Below are 17680 nucleotides of genomic sequence, written 5' to 3' on the forward strand. Positions count from 1 at the left end.
CTGTTACATGTTGCTAATTGATACCAGTGAAATTGAACAGATTTTGCTAAATGCAGTGGTCTAGTAATATGAAGTTAACTCTGATTATATTAAACTACCACTAGAAAACATGAAAGGAATATCATAATGCTTTTCACTTGTTTGGGGAAAAACACCTTATGCCACAGAGCCATTACATTTTAGCGGATGCTAAGTAAAATAGAAATGAAACATGTTGTTTTTGCCAGAAATGTAACATCACTAACCATTGTTGTTTGATAGCACAATGTTTGAATCAGGAACCCGTCCCCGGAGACTCAAAAACCAATCAGAAGTTTCAAAGGTGAGAGGTATAGATATGTGAACTTAAGCTGAAACAAAGAGGCATTGCTCAAAGCAAGAGCGAGCACTGAGCTGGGACTCCTACTTTCATCCAGTTACATTTGTCAATAACCATTACATCATTGTCACCTGATTAATGAGCTCATCTTAACCCAACCTTCCACATATTCTACAGGCTAAGCCCCTTTCATGCCTTTACATACAATCTATGATCTCAAAATGGTGAGATAGCTCCTCACTGGGTGGAGATTTTATATTTTTAAATTTGCCTAAGGGCATCTTTGGGGCAACCTGTCAGTCACTTGGAGAATAACAGTCTCTGCCAAAGGACATTCTAAAGCTATGATCTAATACATAACCCTAGAAGAGAGTCTCCTTATCAGCAGAGGGAAGGGAAACTGTTTCACTGCAAGGAACAACAGGGACTTCACAGGCTACATGTTCCTTGAAGTGTCAAAAACAAGATGACATCTGGCAAGATGTACAGTTCTTGCCCCATTCCTCCTTCAAATTTGTAACTAAATTTTTTTTCCTTCAGGAGAGAGGGAGGTCCGGGGCACTCAGAGTAACTCATTCTTTAACAAGCAAATGAGACATTTGCTTCTCTCGTCAAATTGGTTTGAAAGACAGACTCAGGGCAGAGGTGGAGCTTCCACAGGGGCATCTGAGGACAAATGCCCCTGGCAGTCGCCATTCAGTCACGTGGCGGGAGGAAAATCGCCCCCCACACTTCTAGCCTGGGCTGCCTGGTTTGTGCCCTGACACTGCGGATCTGTGACTCTGGGCACCTTTCTTCCACGGGATTTGCTTGCTTGGGGAACAGAGGACTGAAAAAGGCTTTCCAGGACAGCAGCAGACCAGAAGAGGCTGGCGGGTGTCTTCCTGTTGACCTGTTCTGGGCCTCCAGTGGACCCCCCCTCCCCACCACCACAATGCATGCCTGCCTGGTCCATTGGGATGGTGGACGAGCGCAGAGTGTTGGCCTTTCTGGAGCCTGCCCACATTCCCCTTCCTCCTTCCCTTCCTGCTCTTGGCGGCGGCAGCTCTCTGTGAGGCCAGCAGGCTTGGGCAGGTGGCTGCAGTGGCTTCCCCTATTGTGCAAAAGGTTGGCTTTCTCTTTCTCTCCCTCTTTTTCCCTCTCCCTCTATTTCTGTCTCTCCCTACCTCTTTCTGCCTCTCTTTCTCCCCCTCTTTTTCGGATACTCTCTCTTGCCCCCTTTTTCTGCCTCTCTCCCTCTTTTTCTTTCTCTCCCTGTGCAGTGGCGCAAAAACATGCTTGAAAAACACAGATCCTCATGATTTTCCCACTCGAGGCATGTGGTTAAGGACTTGAGCTGTGCTGTGATGATGATTTTGGGGTGACCAAGTGGGAAAATCATGAGGATCCATGAGAATCCGTGTGTTTCCAAGCATGCTTTTGCGCCACTGCGGTGCCATGGAGCATGGGAGGTGTGATTGTTGTGTTGAGACATGTGGCTAAGGGCTTGAGCTGTGACATGATGGTAATTCTGGTGTTACCAAGTGGGAAAATCTTGAGGATCCATGAGAATCCGTGTTTTTCAAGCATGTTTTTGCAGCACTGCAACGCCACAGAGCATGGGATGTGTGATTGTTGTGGTCAGACATGTGGCTAAGGGCTTGAGTTGTGATTTGGGGGTGCAGGTTTTTGCGCCATTGCGGTGCACTGAGTGTGGGATGCATGGTTGTTTTGGTGCTGCCTGTAAACTAAGACATAGTTTCATGGTGGTTTCATTTCATTCCAATTCAAAAATCATATGAATTCATGAGGATCTGTTTTGATCACCTTTTACCTTTTCCCTTTATTTAATAACATTAGCAGGGCTATCCTATGCGGTTCCTTCCTCTTTTCCTTCCTGGTTCTGTGCTGTGTTTCCAATGCTGGGGGGCAATTGGGGGTGCTGGACATAACACCATAAAATGTTTTCACAGCAGTAATAAAACATTGTGAAAGCATTTTAACTCATATGACACTTAGAACACTTTAAAGTGTTATAACAGTAGTTTAAACATTTTGAAAGCATTTTGAAAAATTGTCAAAAAAAATTATTTCCACTGTGTGGCATGGACCATTGCTGCGTTCAGATGTGTGAGTTGGGGCATATTTTATACTGTGATGGTGACTTTGAGATGACTTGGTGCAAACAAAGTTGTTTGCGGAAGGGCAGCCGTCCATACGAGGGGGGAGGGAGGAAAACTCAGATTTTGTCTTAGGTTCCATTTTCCCTAGCTACGCCTCTGACTCAGGCACTGGCATAGCACTCACAGGGACATGTGGGGTCACATGTCCCAGGCAGAAGCCATTTGGGTCATGTGGGGGTGAAAAATCCCCTCCTCTCTCCTCCCCAGCTGCGCCCCAGACAGGGGCTCCTGACCAAGGGGAAGGCTCAGCCGGCGTGCCCAGGGCTGGAAGCGGCAAGGCTGGCACTGCAGGGGGGCATGCTGGCCAGGGAGAAGGCCTTCCCATTTTGGTGCACCAGGCAGGGAGCCAGTACCGGGGCCAACTTCTCCCCAGGCTGCCTGAGACCACCGCCTGCTCAGGTAAGTGGGGTGTGGGGTCCTAGCTACTGTGGGCGCGGGGGCACCATTTTGCCCCAGCTGCCATTTCCCCCCCACTATACCTCTGGGCTGTTTCCGCACGGCCATGCTGCAGGGGTGCGTCAGCTAAAACGATGCTGACGCACCCCCCCCCCCAGGACCGTTTGCACAGACGGTCCCAGTAGGGGTGGGGAAGATGGTGCAGCCTGCGCAGAGGCTGCGCCATCCCCCGAATGCCTTACCATCCCTCCGACCTTCTGGCGTGTCACCCAGGCCAGAGGACATGCCCCCCTGCCCTGCACAACAGCTCTGGAGTCGCAGGGCAGGGGGGGCGTGCCCCCTGGTCTGGGCGACACACTGGAAGGGCGGAGGGATGGTAAGGCATTCGGGAAAGGGGGAAAATGGCGCCTTCCAGCTGTTGCCGTTCACACGGCAGCGTTTGGAAGCCGCTGTTTCCAAAAAAACTCACTCGGGGGGGAGGCATTTTTGCCATCCCTAGGACGCTGTTTATGGCCCATGTGGAAAGGGCCCTGGACTCAGGGTTATGTAGTTTCTTCATCATTGTAGAGACTATTCAATACTATTAGTGCTAGAAAAATGCTGACTTTATACAAACAAGGGAAGAAGAGAAACATGCTTTACACGCACACAAATGTGCTGGACATGTAAACATCCATAGACCTACGGCAGGTTTATGACTGTCACAGCATTTAAAATTTCTGAAAGATGCACTTCGTACTCCATCATTCAAAGATTTAGGTAAATTATTTACAGGAATTGTGTTACTAAGTCCAGCAAGGTGCTTACCACACTGTTAAGCAAAAGGGAGAGGGAAAGGGATTCAGAGAGCGGTCAAAAGAGCGTCCGGGGCAGGGTGTGGAGGGAGCTTAAGGCTGCTTAAGGCTGCCCTAGTTGTGTTGGTTTTTAACACTTAAGGGACTGGTGATGCTTCGCTACTTGGAAAGAGGACTCTCTAGAGAGGAGAAACACACCTGGCAAAGGTTTGTTTCCAACTTTTATATAGAATTTCCTTCAAAATAGTAGTTAATGCTGGGCTTTTGTGGTTACCAGTTATGTCATTTTTCCGCATTGGTAAGAGTTTAGGAGTATTTATCTCAAAAATGTATATGCTGTATAGGTGAACCATATCATGATACTGTATATCTTATAAATTATACAGATATCTTCCAGGTTTGTTTATATGTTCAGAATGCTTCTATTTTAAAAATCTTAATTTCGTCAGTATCTCCTCAGTTTCAAGTATCTAGACAGAAAACAGAGAGTTGAAGTTGGTGTTAGAACCACCATCCATCATGAACTGGTTGTAGTATCTTGCAAGGGGCAATTCTGTCACCATTACTATTGAATATCTATATCCACCCTCTTGTGGGGCTGATCCAGAGGTTCAGGCTGGGTTGTCATCAGTGACAACCAGTTGTATCTGATGATGGACAATCAATTGAATGTTGCCCCAGTTGTTCTGTCCAATTGTCTGAAGGCCATGATGGAATGGATGAGAAAGATGCATCTGTATTTAAATCCGGCAAAGATGGAAGTCCTGTGGCTAAGCCAAAGGGGGCAGATGTTCACTGTCTTCCCTTGACTGGGTGCAGCTGGTTGCAGCAGCATCTGTTAAGACGCTAGTTGTAGACCTGGATACTTCTTCTAGATTGATCACTGAAGTTTTTGATATCCAGCATACACACGCCTTGCATATATTTCGTGTTCACTGGCAAAGAATATATAGTCTCTAATATTTGGATTTCTGATCCTCCAAGTTTCTTACAGTTGTAACATTTCCATGTAATTAAACACATTTTTGGAAAGTTTACCTCTTTTGGGGTTTTTTTTCTGGACCATTCTTTTTTGAATTCATTACCCCATTCATGTCTTTGCTAATATCTTGTATAATATCTGTTCTTATCAGTATTATAAACACTGCTCAAAATCCTTCCTGAGAAGATCTGAACCTAATTGACAATGTTGCTGTTCTTCATGTAGATACAATCTAGCTGTTATGCTAGCATCCTTATTTTTCCAAACCTGTGGACTGAACATATCGAAACCCAATATTTTGCTAATAATGGCAGATGACCTTGGCTATGGTGATTTGGGATGCTATGGTAATACCACAATTAGGTAAGCGTAATTTTGAAAATAATTTAACTCTATTCTGTGAAGGAGTGGCCCAGGAAATATGCATACTTTGCAACCTACTGGTAGCAACCAATAATAATGCTGTAAGCCTTATTCCTTGAACTAAGAAAGTGAGCCAGTATTCTCTTCTTTATCATTTTCTAGCAAGTCACTTTGGTCTAGTTAGTATTACTGGAGTTTAACTTTTACAAAGTAGTGCCCAATGTTTCTTTAAGAGGGCCAATTGTTGAACTGATTAGACATAATGAATTTTAAAAATTAATATACAAAATACATTTTTGTTATCTACAAATAGGCTGTTTGGGGGGACATTAATTCATAGAGTCACTGTAAGTTGGAAGCAACATGATGGCAAATAACACACATTCAGCACTCTAATGCGAAAAGGTTTCTTGTGGCTTTACCTTTTCTTGGTCAATGAGTCATCTGTAGATAAGATTCAATTGATTATACAAAAAAACATATTACAATCTAACTTTTTCATACATAGGACTCCTAATATTGATCAGCTGGCAAAAGAGGGAGTGAAACTTACTCAACACATTGCTGCAGCACCACTTTGTACTCCAAGCAGAGCAGCTTTCTTGACTGGCAGATACCCAATCAGATCAGGTTGGCGAACTTGTTAGTGGGTGACTGATGCTCCTATACCTGGAGGACAATTCTGTCCTAACAGTGGTGAGCTCTGGCATGACTGGAGAACATATGGTTGGACAGACTTTCTGAAGCTAAGCATGCCTGAGTATGATCAGTGTCTAAACGAGACCTTCCGGTGTTCTATATCAAAGGAAGATGAAAAATAAATGTAAACAAAATAAATTAGGCTTGTATAATAGGTCCTAGTATTACAAAACAAGGCAAGTTCCTGTGCCTGTTAATCAGAAAAGAAGAAGAAATGTTGAAGAGTTTAGATTTGTACCCTGTTTTTGTCTCCTGTAAGGAAACTCAAGGTGGCTTACAAACTCTTTTCCCTTCCTTTCCACAAAACAGATACTTTGTGAGGTAGACGGAGTTGAGAGAGTTCTGAGCAAACTGTGACTAGCCCAATGTAACTCAACAGGAATGTAGAAGTGCAGAAACAAATCCTGTTTACTGAATAAGAGTCTGCCACTCATATGGAGGAGTGGGGAATCCAACCCAGTTCTCCAGATTATCCATCCGCTCTTAACTACTACACCATGCTGGCTCTCAGAAATGCAGGTATCTAGTTACCATCTAGAGCAGTGTTTCCCAACCTTTTCGAGATCAGGATACCCTTGACCTCACTCTTCATATCTTACGGTACCCCTGCCATCCCCCACCTTCCCCTCCCAGTGCCCCTGCTTGCCACCCCCTTCCCCTCCCAAGGTGAAGGGAAGCACTGGGGGGGGGGAGTGGCTGCTGACCTTGTGGCAGGCCCTGCTCCCTGGGCCAGCTCCATGTCCTTGCTGGCGCCGGCAGGAGATACCACAAAAATGAGGGGGACCACGGTACCCCTGGGCCATGCTCATGACACCCCATGGTACCACGGAACCCTGGTTGGGAATGGCTGATCTAGAGTATTCATGCCTTGCACAGCTCGGCCATAGTCAAGCTGTAACCATACTGGGGGAGAAACTGAGGATGCCACAGTCATCTTGAGGCTGCTAGCTGATAGAGGACTGGTGTAGGCCAAGCCTGTAGTCTCAAACAAGCAGCAAGACTTGAGATGTGATCAGTTCTTGCCTACATGAACTGCTATGAATTCTTGCTTATTTGCTGGGATCAACCATTCAGGCTACAATGACTAGACAGTCTTCATAAATGCTGCTGCTGCTGCTGGTGCTGCTTCCTTTTTCTTCGGCTGTATTCCCCTTAATGGGGTTAGCACTGACATTTTCGGGCATTTTCAGGGATAAGGTTGACAGCATGTATGTCTTCAGCAATGCTGTCCATCCCCCATTTCTTTGGTCTTCCACGTGTGGAAATGCATGTGCTCAGGTGCTGATTATACATGGGTTCTAGAAAAACAAAAAAAGTAGGGAAGATGAGGAGAGCCACCTGCCATTCTCCTGCCTGCATCCTAAACATCCCAAGGGATGGATGATATGGTGTCAACACTCCCAGGGTTGGCATGGAAGGGAAGGGAGGGGGAAGGGGCCCAGCATCTGGACATGGCCCACCCACCCACCCTAGCAGAGGGAGAGGGAGGGGAGGGAGCAGTGGCATGCAAAGGAAGGGGAGGGGGGGCCCAGCATCTGGACATGACCCACCCACCCTAGTGGAGGGAGGGGAAGGGAAGGGAGGGGTGGCATGCAAGGGAGGGGAAGGAGTGAGGGATAACATGCAAGGGAGGGAAGGGAAGGGGAGGGGGTTCGGCATCTGGACATGGCCCACCCACCATAGCGGAGGGAGGGGAAGGGAAGGGAGGGGTGGGGTGGCATGTAAGGGAGGGAAGGGAGTGAGGGGTGGCATGCAAGGGAGGGAAGGGGAGGGGTAGGCTGATTGACTGGTAATGTCAGGGGCTGCAGGGGAGGGAGGGAGGGGAGGCGGTGGGGGCTGGCATGCAGGGAGGGAGGGTCAAAGTTTGCCTACAGGGTCAAAGTTTAGGGCCGTTTTTGCAACGGAAGTCTCCTCCTGGAGCATAATGTGCCCATACCACCGGAGCTGTGTTTCTCTCATTTTCTTTGTAATTGGTATAATTCCAAGTCTTTGTCATATGACTTTGTTTGGAGCACAATTGGAAAGAATCAGGCTAAGCATCCACAGGAGCATCTTCACAAATGCCTCTATCATTTAGTATCCTCCAGAAAATGCACATGTCCCCCTGTCCTATTTCTGATCCTGGAAGTAGAATCGACAGGGTTGGTGATGGAGCTCATTTTCCTCTCTCTTTATGTTTCAGGAATGACATCCAGCAGTAAAACGCGCATCCTTTTTTGGAATGCTGGCTCAGGAGGGCTTCCCACTAATGAAACAACTTTTGCAAAGTTATTGCAGCAGCAAGGCTATGCAACTGGCCTGATAGGTACGGGATGTAGATCTCTTTAATTACTTTGCATTGACAGGTAAGTTTGCCAGATTTGGGGCAGTGACCTGAAGATTTATGGTTTCAAGCTCCAGCTGATGAATTACATCTCCAAGGGAGCATCCAAAATAAAGAAGCAAAGGCCGGATTTGAAATTTCTCTCCTCATTTGAAAGTCTAAACTGTTTTTGGACACTGCGCTTTGCTTATAGACCTTCCAGGAAGTCTCTTGATAGCCATTATGGGACAGGATGATGGACTAAATGAATCTTTGGTCTGCTGCAGTGTGGCTGTATTTGGGTGTAATAGTTTTTCTGTTGGTTTAGGATGAGTATAAGAATGAATGTAGATCAAGAGTTGAGTGGCTGCCCTGCAGAATTTACCTTAATTAATTATGTAGCTGCATGCTGGTACCATGCTGGCTTTCAAATTTAGTTGGTAGTGGAATTGAGGGGAATTATCGCTTGAGTATGTGCATTTCCAATGAAATGTACTAAGTAATCATCACTAGTTTTAAGTATCTACAAACATTGTGAATGTGCTTTTCATAACAGGAGGTTAAAAATACTTTTAAGCTAATGACTGGTTAAACCCTCCATTTTTGTCTTTTCAGGGAAATGGCACCTGGGTCTGAACTGTGAATCCCGCAACGATCACTGCCACCACCCTTTGAACCACGGCTTTGATTATTTCTATGGCACCCCTTTTACCCTTACAAATGAATGTCAGTCTAGGAAGAATCCTGAACTTGGAGTAACACAGCAAGCTACTTACTGGTTTTACACACAGATGGTTGCACTTTTGGTTTTAACCCTTCTGCTGGGAAAAGTGACTGGTTTGTGCTGTGTAAAATGGAAAATAATTGCCTTAATTACATTGAGTGGCATTTTGTTTTTCTTCTGTTGGTTTGCCAGTTATGGATTTGTAAAATATTGGAACTGTATCATATTAAGAAATCATATCATTCTTGAGCAACCAATGGACCCAGAGAACTCTGCTTCCAGGATATTGAAAGAAAGCATCTCTTTTATTGAACGGTAACTAATGAACTTTCTCCCTCCATAATTGTTTCAGATTTCATAGTGTATCCTTATTGGGAATTTCCAGCAAGTATGTTCTTAGGGCAAAATATAACTCCTTTTGCATGTGTAATTTCTCTGTTCAATATTTAGTGTCATAGCAATGCTTTTAAGACATTGGAGATGGCCCACCCTGTCCTGGTTGATGCCCCCACTTACCATGGTGAGGCCCCTGTAGTGAACCACCCCAGCGGGTCCAATTGGCTATTCCCATGTGACAGCCAGAGGTCAGCATCCTTCCCTCAGCTCAGGGGTTGGTGGAAGTTTGTCTCATTCATGCCCTTATCGCCTAACTCAGGAGTCTGCAACCAGCGGCTCTCCAGATGTTCATGGACTACAGTTCCCATCAGCCTGATGGGATTGGTAGTCCATGAACATCTGTAGAGCCTCAGGTTGTAGACCCCTGGCCTAGCTGAACAGGAATGCACAGGCAGGGCACAACAAGGGCCAAAACAACTAAGAGTTAGAAACAACTAGTGAGCTCCCAGCCTTAGCCCAACATTGCAAAGGTTTTAGCTGTAGTAGTTTATAATAGGCATACCACTATGCATTCTCTTCTCCCTCCCTTGTATTTTATAACCTTGACTCCTGTAATGACTCTTTTCCACTAAAACAGATAGAAAAAGACTTTTCACACAGCATAGGAACCAGTTTGATCTAATCCTATGAAAATGAAATATTTTCTCCACAATATGTGGTTCAATGCTGGACCTGCAGGATCAGACCTCTGCTCAATTATGAGTCTTGTTTAGTTTATAGAACTCTTTAATAGCAAAAATGATTAAAGGTAACCTTTTTTTCTTCTACAGAAATAAAAAAGGGCCATTTCTCCTCTTTGTTTCTTTTTTGCACGTCCATACACCGCTTATCACTACAGAAACGTTTCGTGGAAAAAGCAGGCACAGTTTATATGGAGACAATGTAGAAGAAATGGACTGGATGGTAGGTAAGTCATATTTTTAGCAGTTGTACTTTATGAAGGGACAAAGTAATGCCCACCCTGGTATCTTCTCCTGCATTTGTAGGAGCTAGAATGTTGTCATGTCCTTTCTCCATATCTAGAAATTTCTGATCATGTTTAAAGCACATGTGCATTATACCAAGCCTTTTTCATGAAATCAGATTTTTTAAAATAAAGGACATATTTGGTTCATCCCATCAAGATAATTGATATCAGGAAAAAGCCTAGGAGAAGAAATGAGGGACATGTTCTGAATCTGTAGTGATACATACATACACTTGACATGATCAGACAGGAGTTTTACAGATGCAATTTCTGATTGGCATTTAATGAATTCTTGGGACCTTTTCCTAAATAGGAAAAATTCTTGCTGCTGTTGATAAAAAGGGATTGAGGAATAACACTTTTACTTACTTCACATCTGACCATGGAGGATTTTTGGAGGCAAGATATGGAGACGTACAGATGGGTGGCTGGAATGGTATATATAAAGGTAAGATCTGCATGTGTACCTGCAGAACTTTGAGGAAAGGAGGAAAATATTACCCTAGCTTTTAAATATTCCTGATTTTTTTAAATTTAAAAATTGCACCTAAACATTTCACTATAAATAAAACAAGTGGAAAAAGATTACTGAATACTGTATCTATTGAAGTGCAATATGTACAAATTTCAGCATTTAAAAGTATGATAATACTGCAAAATATTTGTTCTGGAGTCTGCTGTTCATTTTTATTAGCTTTGTTCTTTGGTATTTTTTTTAATTAGCAAACCAGACTTGCATTTCCTATGTCTTGGGAGTTGCTGAACTTTCTTTTTCTTTAAATAGAATAACCTATTCATGTCTCAACTTTATTGTGCTTTCTAGTTTCCAACATTATTTAATATTTGGTGGATGTTTTTGCTCTGAAATTGTGTGCATGGCTGGGACATTTCACTGAAAAGGAAGTGCATTGATGCAAACAGGAAGATGGATCTTAGCTTGAACAGAATGTGAAAGCTCAAAGGGGGTTTTCTTTTGGAGTGGGGGGGGACTAGATTTCTTCAAGGTGACCCAAAGAAAAGCCATAACACTAGGACATTTAATTGAGGTTCTTACATTTTTCAAAGGCTTCTGCCTGAGTTTTCCACAATTCATTCTAGAACATAACCAAAGGCTAGCATTACAAAACTTCCCAAGATAATAATTGTTAGGACCTAATAACCCACTTCATGGGCTTTTAACCTCTAGAAACTATTCTCAGTGGCAAAGTGTATGCCTTTCTTGGATATACATCCAGCAGAAATTAGTAATAAGACCCAAAAATTTGGGGTGGGGGGAGTTGCAGTCTATTGAAAACCAGCACATCCTTGCCCGCAAGCCTATTACAAGGATACTATGACCCAGGAAAAAACCAAAAGGCTGTTTATGCATGTCTGGTCTCCTTCACTTTGAGTGTACTTTGAGTGTACATTCCCTTCAGGTTTGATTCTCATACACTTTTCTCCCTCATTGGCAGTTATCCAACTGTCAGATCAGAGAATCCCCATGGTTTCTGAAAGCTGTTTAAGTGAAACTTTTTTTTCTCCCTTTGCAGGGAAAATGAAAGAGATCGCCATGTGTTAAGCTTTCCTTGAGATTTTTTGCTCCTCCCTGCCTTCCTCCCTGCCTTCCCCCACCCACACCACAATAGTTCCTCCCACTCTTCAGGCCACTATTTCAGGACAATCAAAAGGGCTTTTCCCCCATGATAAAGTTCTATCATTGGAGTCATGAACCCAGTGAAATTGACAAAGCTAGGTTTGTTAACAAAGCTTTTGCCAGCTTTCCTCCTCTTTCTCCCCAGCTGCTACTGTCTTCTTTCTTCCCTCATGTCCTCCTGCAATACAAGCATGTTAGACTTTTTTTCTTTTTGCCCATCTAGTGGCAGGTCTGCAAACTAATGCTAGACCAAAGATGGCAACAACAACAACAACAACAAAGGTGGCAGGTAACCTACCCAAATGGAAGTTGCTTAGAAGTAACAAGGAGATGGGTGGGCAAAATAGCAGATCATCTCAGATAGGGATACTTTGCAGGATTATAACCTGTATAAAAAATAACACAGGGAAAAATAAATGATGTAAAATAGGAAAACCCCACTGTGAAGCAAAGGTGGAGAATCAACTGCTTCTTTGCTATGGAATTAATAGTGCATACATAAATAATCAAAAAGTTATTTTATGACTCATGAAATAATAAGGGATGAGAGCAGGGCATGCTGCCCGTCTGGAGTGAGCTTACAGAAATAATGTTTGGACTCTGGGTGATATAAAAAGGTGATATTCTGTTATGGGGGTTGGTTAATTTGGTTTGCTTTGCTGTTTCTGTTTTTCCTATTAAGATCTGAAGAGGAGCTTTTGAAAACATTAAAAAAACTGCCAGTGAGGGGAGGAAGATGGTTGGATTGGAGTAATTAATTTTTTCTCAACGTTTAATGGCATTTCTTTTACTGTTTTCTTCAATAACAGGTGGGAAAGGCATGGGAGGCTGGGAAGGAGGAATACGTGTGCCTGGAATAGTTAGATGGCCAGGAGTGGTCCCTGCTGACGCTATTATTGATGAGCCAACAAATCTTATGGATATTTATCCCACAGTAGCTCACCTGGCTGGTGCATCAGTACCACAAGACAGGTACAGAATGCTGGTTTAAAATCATTACAGTCAGGGATGCCATGACTTTTTCAGTGAACCTGTTTGGCAGATAGACTTACTTTGTTCAACACACATGCTCAAAATGTAAACTAATCAGAGGCCCTTTCCACATGGGCGGAATACAGCGCCCCAGGGACAGCAAAAACACCGTCCCTGGGGTGCTGGCCGCCTTGTTGAGCGAGGTTTTTTGCAAAGCGGTGGTTTTTTGTCGGCGTGGTGCAAACCACACCGGCGGGATGCCGCTGCTTTACCTGTTGCCTCAACTGACCTTCCTGTCCAGTGTCACTCTGGAGGGCTGTAGGGACCCGCCCACACTGCCCTACTACCCCTTCTCGGTCGGCCCTCTCCACTGATCTCCAGTATTGGCTGGGGGGAAAGTCGGGGCCACTTGTACAATTCATGCCAGTGGAGCTGCATTTCCACACGTGTGCGGAAACAGCCTGTGATAAGTATGGGTTGCACTAAGCAGCTCAAGCCATCATGGTGTAGTGGTTAAGAGTGGTGGACTCTTTTTATAACCCTGCCCAGATCCACACATCCATGTTTGCTGAGACAAACACAGAGATCTCTTGTAAACCTGAGGAATAGGAGATTCATTCTAGGCTATATTTGCTATCCTTTGCATATATGGATAGGTTCAAGAGAGAAGTCATTGAAGGGATGGGTATTCTGCAAGTTCACTGAAGTACTTGTATCCAGAATAGATATAATGATTAAACTGGGTAATTCGGCACAAATCCTTGCTGAAGGATTCTTCCAGCTGAAGTATGAAGTTTTGCCAGGAAAAAAACAGTGTCTATTTAAACTAAATACATAAAATCATTTGTAAACCATTTCACCGATGTGTATTCCATCAGGAAACTTTGAGAATGATAGTCTTGCAAAGGTACTGACCCCAACTCAATGAATTTTGTCATTTCCTCCATATTAGAGTGATTGATGGCCGGAACTTACTGCCATTACTGCAGGGATCAGCACAGCACTCAGAACATGAATTCATGTTTCACTATTGTGGATCATATTTACATGCAGTGCGCTGGTACCAGAAGGAAAGTGAGTATAAAAAAGTATCTGTAACAGATTTCTACATCTGAATAAAAAGAAAGCTTAGGTCGAAATCTGAATCATTCAGCGTGGTCAGCTTGACACCCGCTTGCTTCTTTGCAAAAAAGCTTGAGAAGCTCCACTATATGTGGTAGATTTCATATTTCTGGGGCAACAGGTTTAGTTGCTCATGGTGCCTTGCCTATACCTTTTTCCATGGAAAGATGACAATGCAGTCGTATGTGCTTCGGCAGAAGTCCAATGTGCTTGCCCCCACGTGTACAAGAGGTCCAGATTCTCTTTTACAATTAAAGAATCATACGTAACCACTGCCTTCATCAAAATCATTATCCTCTGCAATGTTAAACAGAGCACTTTGATAGAAGAGCATTTATATTGCTCTAGATGGCTATCAACAACACTTTCATTTTTGTGCAGTTGCACCCACCCATTTATTTCCCATTTGGTAGACTCCATGTTGTTTTGGGAAACAAAATGAGAGTGCAATTGTACAAAAACTAGAGTGTTCCTGATAGCTATCCAGAGCAATATAAATGCTTGTTTATCAAAGTGTTTTGTTTAATGTTGCAGAGGATAATGGTTTCAGATGGATAAAGGCAGCACTTAATTGTGATTTTTTAATCACAAAAAGAGAAGTGGGGGGAGGGGAAAGGCAGGTACTAGGACCTCGGTGGGGCATTCCTCCATAAAAAAAAGGTCTAGGAAGATGTGGTGTACTAATTCATACATCTCCTGTCATCTTTTTGTAGAAAAAGGTATAGCTCTATTATTTCAATCAAGTGAGATGCTACACAATAGACAGTTTAAAATTTTTATGTTTCACATCTCTTTCCAGTAATATTGTTTTCCCTGGTTCCATAACAGGAAGTTGAATAGTTGTGTATGAAATGCCCCACTAAAGGACAGAAATGCCTATGATTTCTCCCCAATCGCCACAAATTGTATTTCTTCTTTCCTTTCCTGAACAATAAGTATCTTCCGTTTTGTTACAGTAACTATTTCAATGTGGTTAGAATATCTGAATTTGAAGCTGTCTAGGTCTGATCATAGCTAAGCCTTTTAATTCTCATGCCCCAAATTACTTCTAATACACATTGGCTTCATAAAATTTTCAGCACCCAGGAACAATAAAACGAAAGCTACATCCATGCGTTTATCTCTGTACACGCTGAAAATCAGCTATTAAGAATTCAACCATAGGAGCTTATGAACAAGTCTGGATATGGATTTTTTGGGAATTACAGTTAACCAAACAAAACAAATAAACATTATCATTGTAGGTTACCAAACTGCTTAATCAAATTGTATGCCAATTGTTTTACATTTATCCAACTACATGAAAGAGGTTAATTGTCAGTTGAACCAGAAGTGGTGTGGCCTTGTTGCTAAAATCAGAATATCAACTTTGATTTACAGCTACACTGCTTTACTAATCTTCCTTCTGAACAACTGGAAAACAAATGTCACCCTCACTGACAATTGACCTCTCTAGGGATATTTATGGTGCCAAATGTTTTGTGAAGGAAATAAATATAATTAGATCTACTCCTACAAAAACATTCCCCCACACTTTATCACTACTGGGAAAAGTTGTATACAGATAAAGGCTATAGAAGTAAACAGAAGCAGCTTAAAGCACAATTTTCAAAAAAAAGTGTCCTGTTAAGAAGAGTTGAAAGTGGTAAAACTCCCCAAAGGTTTATATTAGGATTAATCAAAACAAAATAGCAAGCCAGGAAAACCCACCAGAACCAAAATAGCAAGCCTTTGAGTTCCACCAAACTCTCCATCAGGCTGGATGTTTGATACAAAACAGAAGGTGACAGAAGAAAAGGTGTTTGGAGACATGATGGAGATGCCTTTTATAATATTTGGAGAGTCTTAAAATGGAATGCTGAATGTGTCAGAGACACAATTCGATCAGATGTTGTTAGGTGCAAAACAAGTTACAAAAGACACCAAAAATTAGTGTGACAGCCTATTGCTTGACTTCTCCCTCTTCCTTTGAGACTATAAAAGCTGTTCAATCTATGTCTCCCTAGCACCAAAATACATAAAATTCCTTGAAGGGCTGAGAACAGAAGCAAAACAGGAGTAGTTCTTAACTCTACTAAAGCCGCTAGTTAATTTTAGGTGATGCACTAATGAAGTATCGCTTGTGAACTAATCAGATCTTAATGCCAGTAGTAATAATAGAAAATAAATTTGATTAGAATGGTTTATTTTCAGAACTGCACTGTGTACCTTGTTTTAAAAGCTACTTTCATTCTCCTAGGTGGTGCCCTCTGGAAAGCCCATTACGTGTCTCCAAAATTTTATCCAGAAGGGGCTGGAGCCTGTTATGGACAAAGGATGTGCCAGTGTTTTGGAGAGGCAGTAACCCACCACACCCCTCCTTTGCTTTTTGATCTCTTACATGACCCTTCTGAAGTCAACCCTTTGTCACCAAATTCTGAGCCACTTTTTAACACAATTGTAAGTCAAATCCAAACAGCGGTGGATGAACATCATCGGACACTCATTCCTGTCACTGAGCAACTTGGTTTGTATAATAATATATGGAAACCATGGCTGCAGCCATGCTGTGGTACATTCCCCCTCTGCTGGTGTAATAAAGGAAATAGTAATGACAATATAAGTATTTAAAAAATGGGTCACCAAAGAACCGTTTGTAATAAATGTCCTTTGGTAACTTAAACTCAATCTGCCCTGGTTTGAGAAGGAATTCAGCGCTCTAGAGACTAAGGAAGTCTCAGGCCTGCTTGAATGAAACTTCTATGTAAGTGAACTGTCTTAATAGCAACAATAAATGGGTTTTAATTAACATTTTGTCAAACACTTAAAGCTATTCCCTTCAATTCCAGAATCTGGTTTGGTTCTGAAGATTAAGATAACACATTCAAGCATGGAGATAGTGAAAACCACAAACTCAGAACTATCTGTGTAAAATTAAAGTGGAGAAATACACATGCTTGATGATGGCATCAGATCTGTAATACAGGCAAAGTAATATTTGTTTGCTATACTGTTATACCCAATTACAACACTCCCGACCTGAATGGTACATCTGTCTACATTGAGGTTTTGTTAACTTACTGCTTGCCTTGAGGCTGTTTGCTTCACAGTGATATTTTCCCATGGTTTTCTATTAACACAAGAGATTGGGCTGAAGTACTCACTCAGGCATTCATTCTCAGGTCCATTCAGCAGAGACAAGCTGGTCCCAAACAGCTTTTATTTGCAAGGAAGGCACCTTTTATAACCATCAGTATTAGCAAAAATACAAGAACTAGAAATTGAAATCAAGAGCTCCACCCACCAAACTGAATCACACAGATAATAGGGGAGGGGTAGTCATAGGTCCAAACAATCAGAAGAGTTTTGTCTGTGTATGTTTTAAACACAGCAATAGAGCAAGAGACTGGTCTATTGATCTATAGGACACCAAGGGAAAAGTGGGGGGAGGCAATACTCCTGCCAGTCCAAAAGGAGCAAACGTTGAAATCCTTCATGCCTTGTTGTTTTCTTGCAAACTTCATTTTAGGAGGCTGTTCCCCCTTTTGTCCTAGCATTCAAAAAATTGATTCCACTTGTTCCAGTGGTAGACCGGCAGCATTTTACAACACACAAACGCAAACCCTTCTGATTGTTTGGAAACTGTGACCAGAAGAGCGGGAAAACTGTTGGGTGAGTGGGGAAAGACAGGAAGGAGCAACAAAACCCAGATAAAGAATTACATTTCCTGTTTAATTGTTTTGCTTCATGGGAAAAAGCAAAGCAACAGGAAATGTCATATTTTACCAGAATTTGGAAACTGTGCAGCTTCTCTTCTCTGCCCCATGGTGACTTTGGAAAGGGCAAAAAATGCATAAAGTCTGTGGT

The 17680-nt window shown here is 42.8% G+C and overlaps 1 protein-coding gene across 1 annotated transcript; it reads left to right on the plus strand.

The window, feature by feature from the left end:
- The first annotated feature begins 3295 nt into the window (after positions 1-3295).
- LOC125431065 (arylsulfatase D-like) lies at positions 3296-16622 on the plus strand. Its single transcript, XM_048493621.1, has 10 exons — positions 3296-3878; positions 4879-5016; positions 5525-5646; positions 7898-8020; positions 8633-9056; positions 9908-10044; positions 10418-10552; positions 12550-12712; positions 13665-13786; positions 16074-16622. Exons 1-10 carry the CDS (start codon positions 3823-3825, stop codon positions 16442-16444), a joined length of 1791 nt encoding a protein of 596 aa, XP_048349578.1. The 5' UTR covers positions 3296-3822; the 3' UTR covers positions 16445-16622.
- The last annotated feature ends 1058 nt before the right edge of the window (positions 16623-17680 follow it).

Source organism: Sphaerodactylus townsendi, linkage group LG04 (assembly GCF_021028975.2).
Source record: "Sphaerodactylus townsendi isolate TG3544 linkage group LG04, MPM_Stown_v2.3, whole genome shotgun sequence".
In the NCBI taxonomy this organism is placed as follows: Eukaryota; Metazoa; Chordata; class Lepidosauria; order Squamata; family Sphaerodactylidae; genus Sphaerodactylus; species Sphaerodactylus townsendi.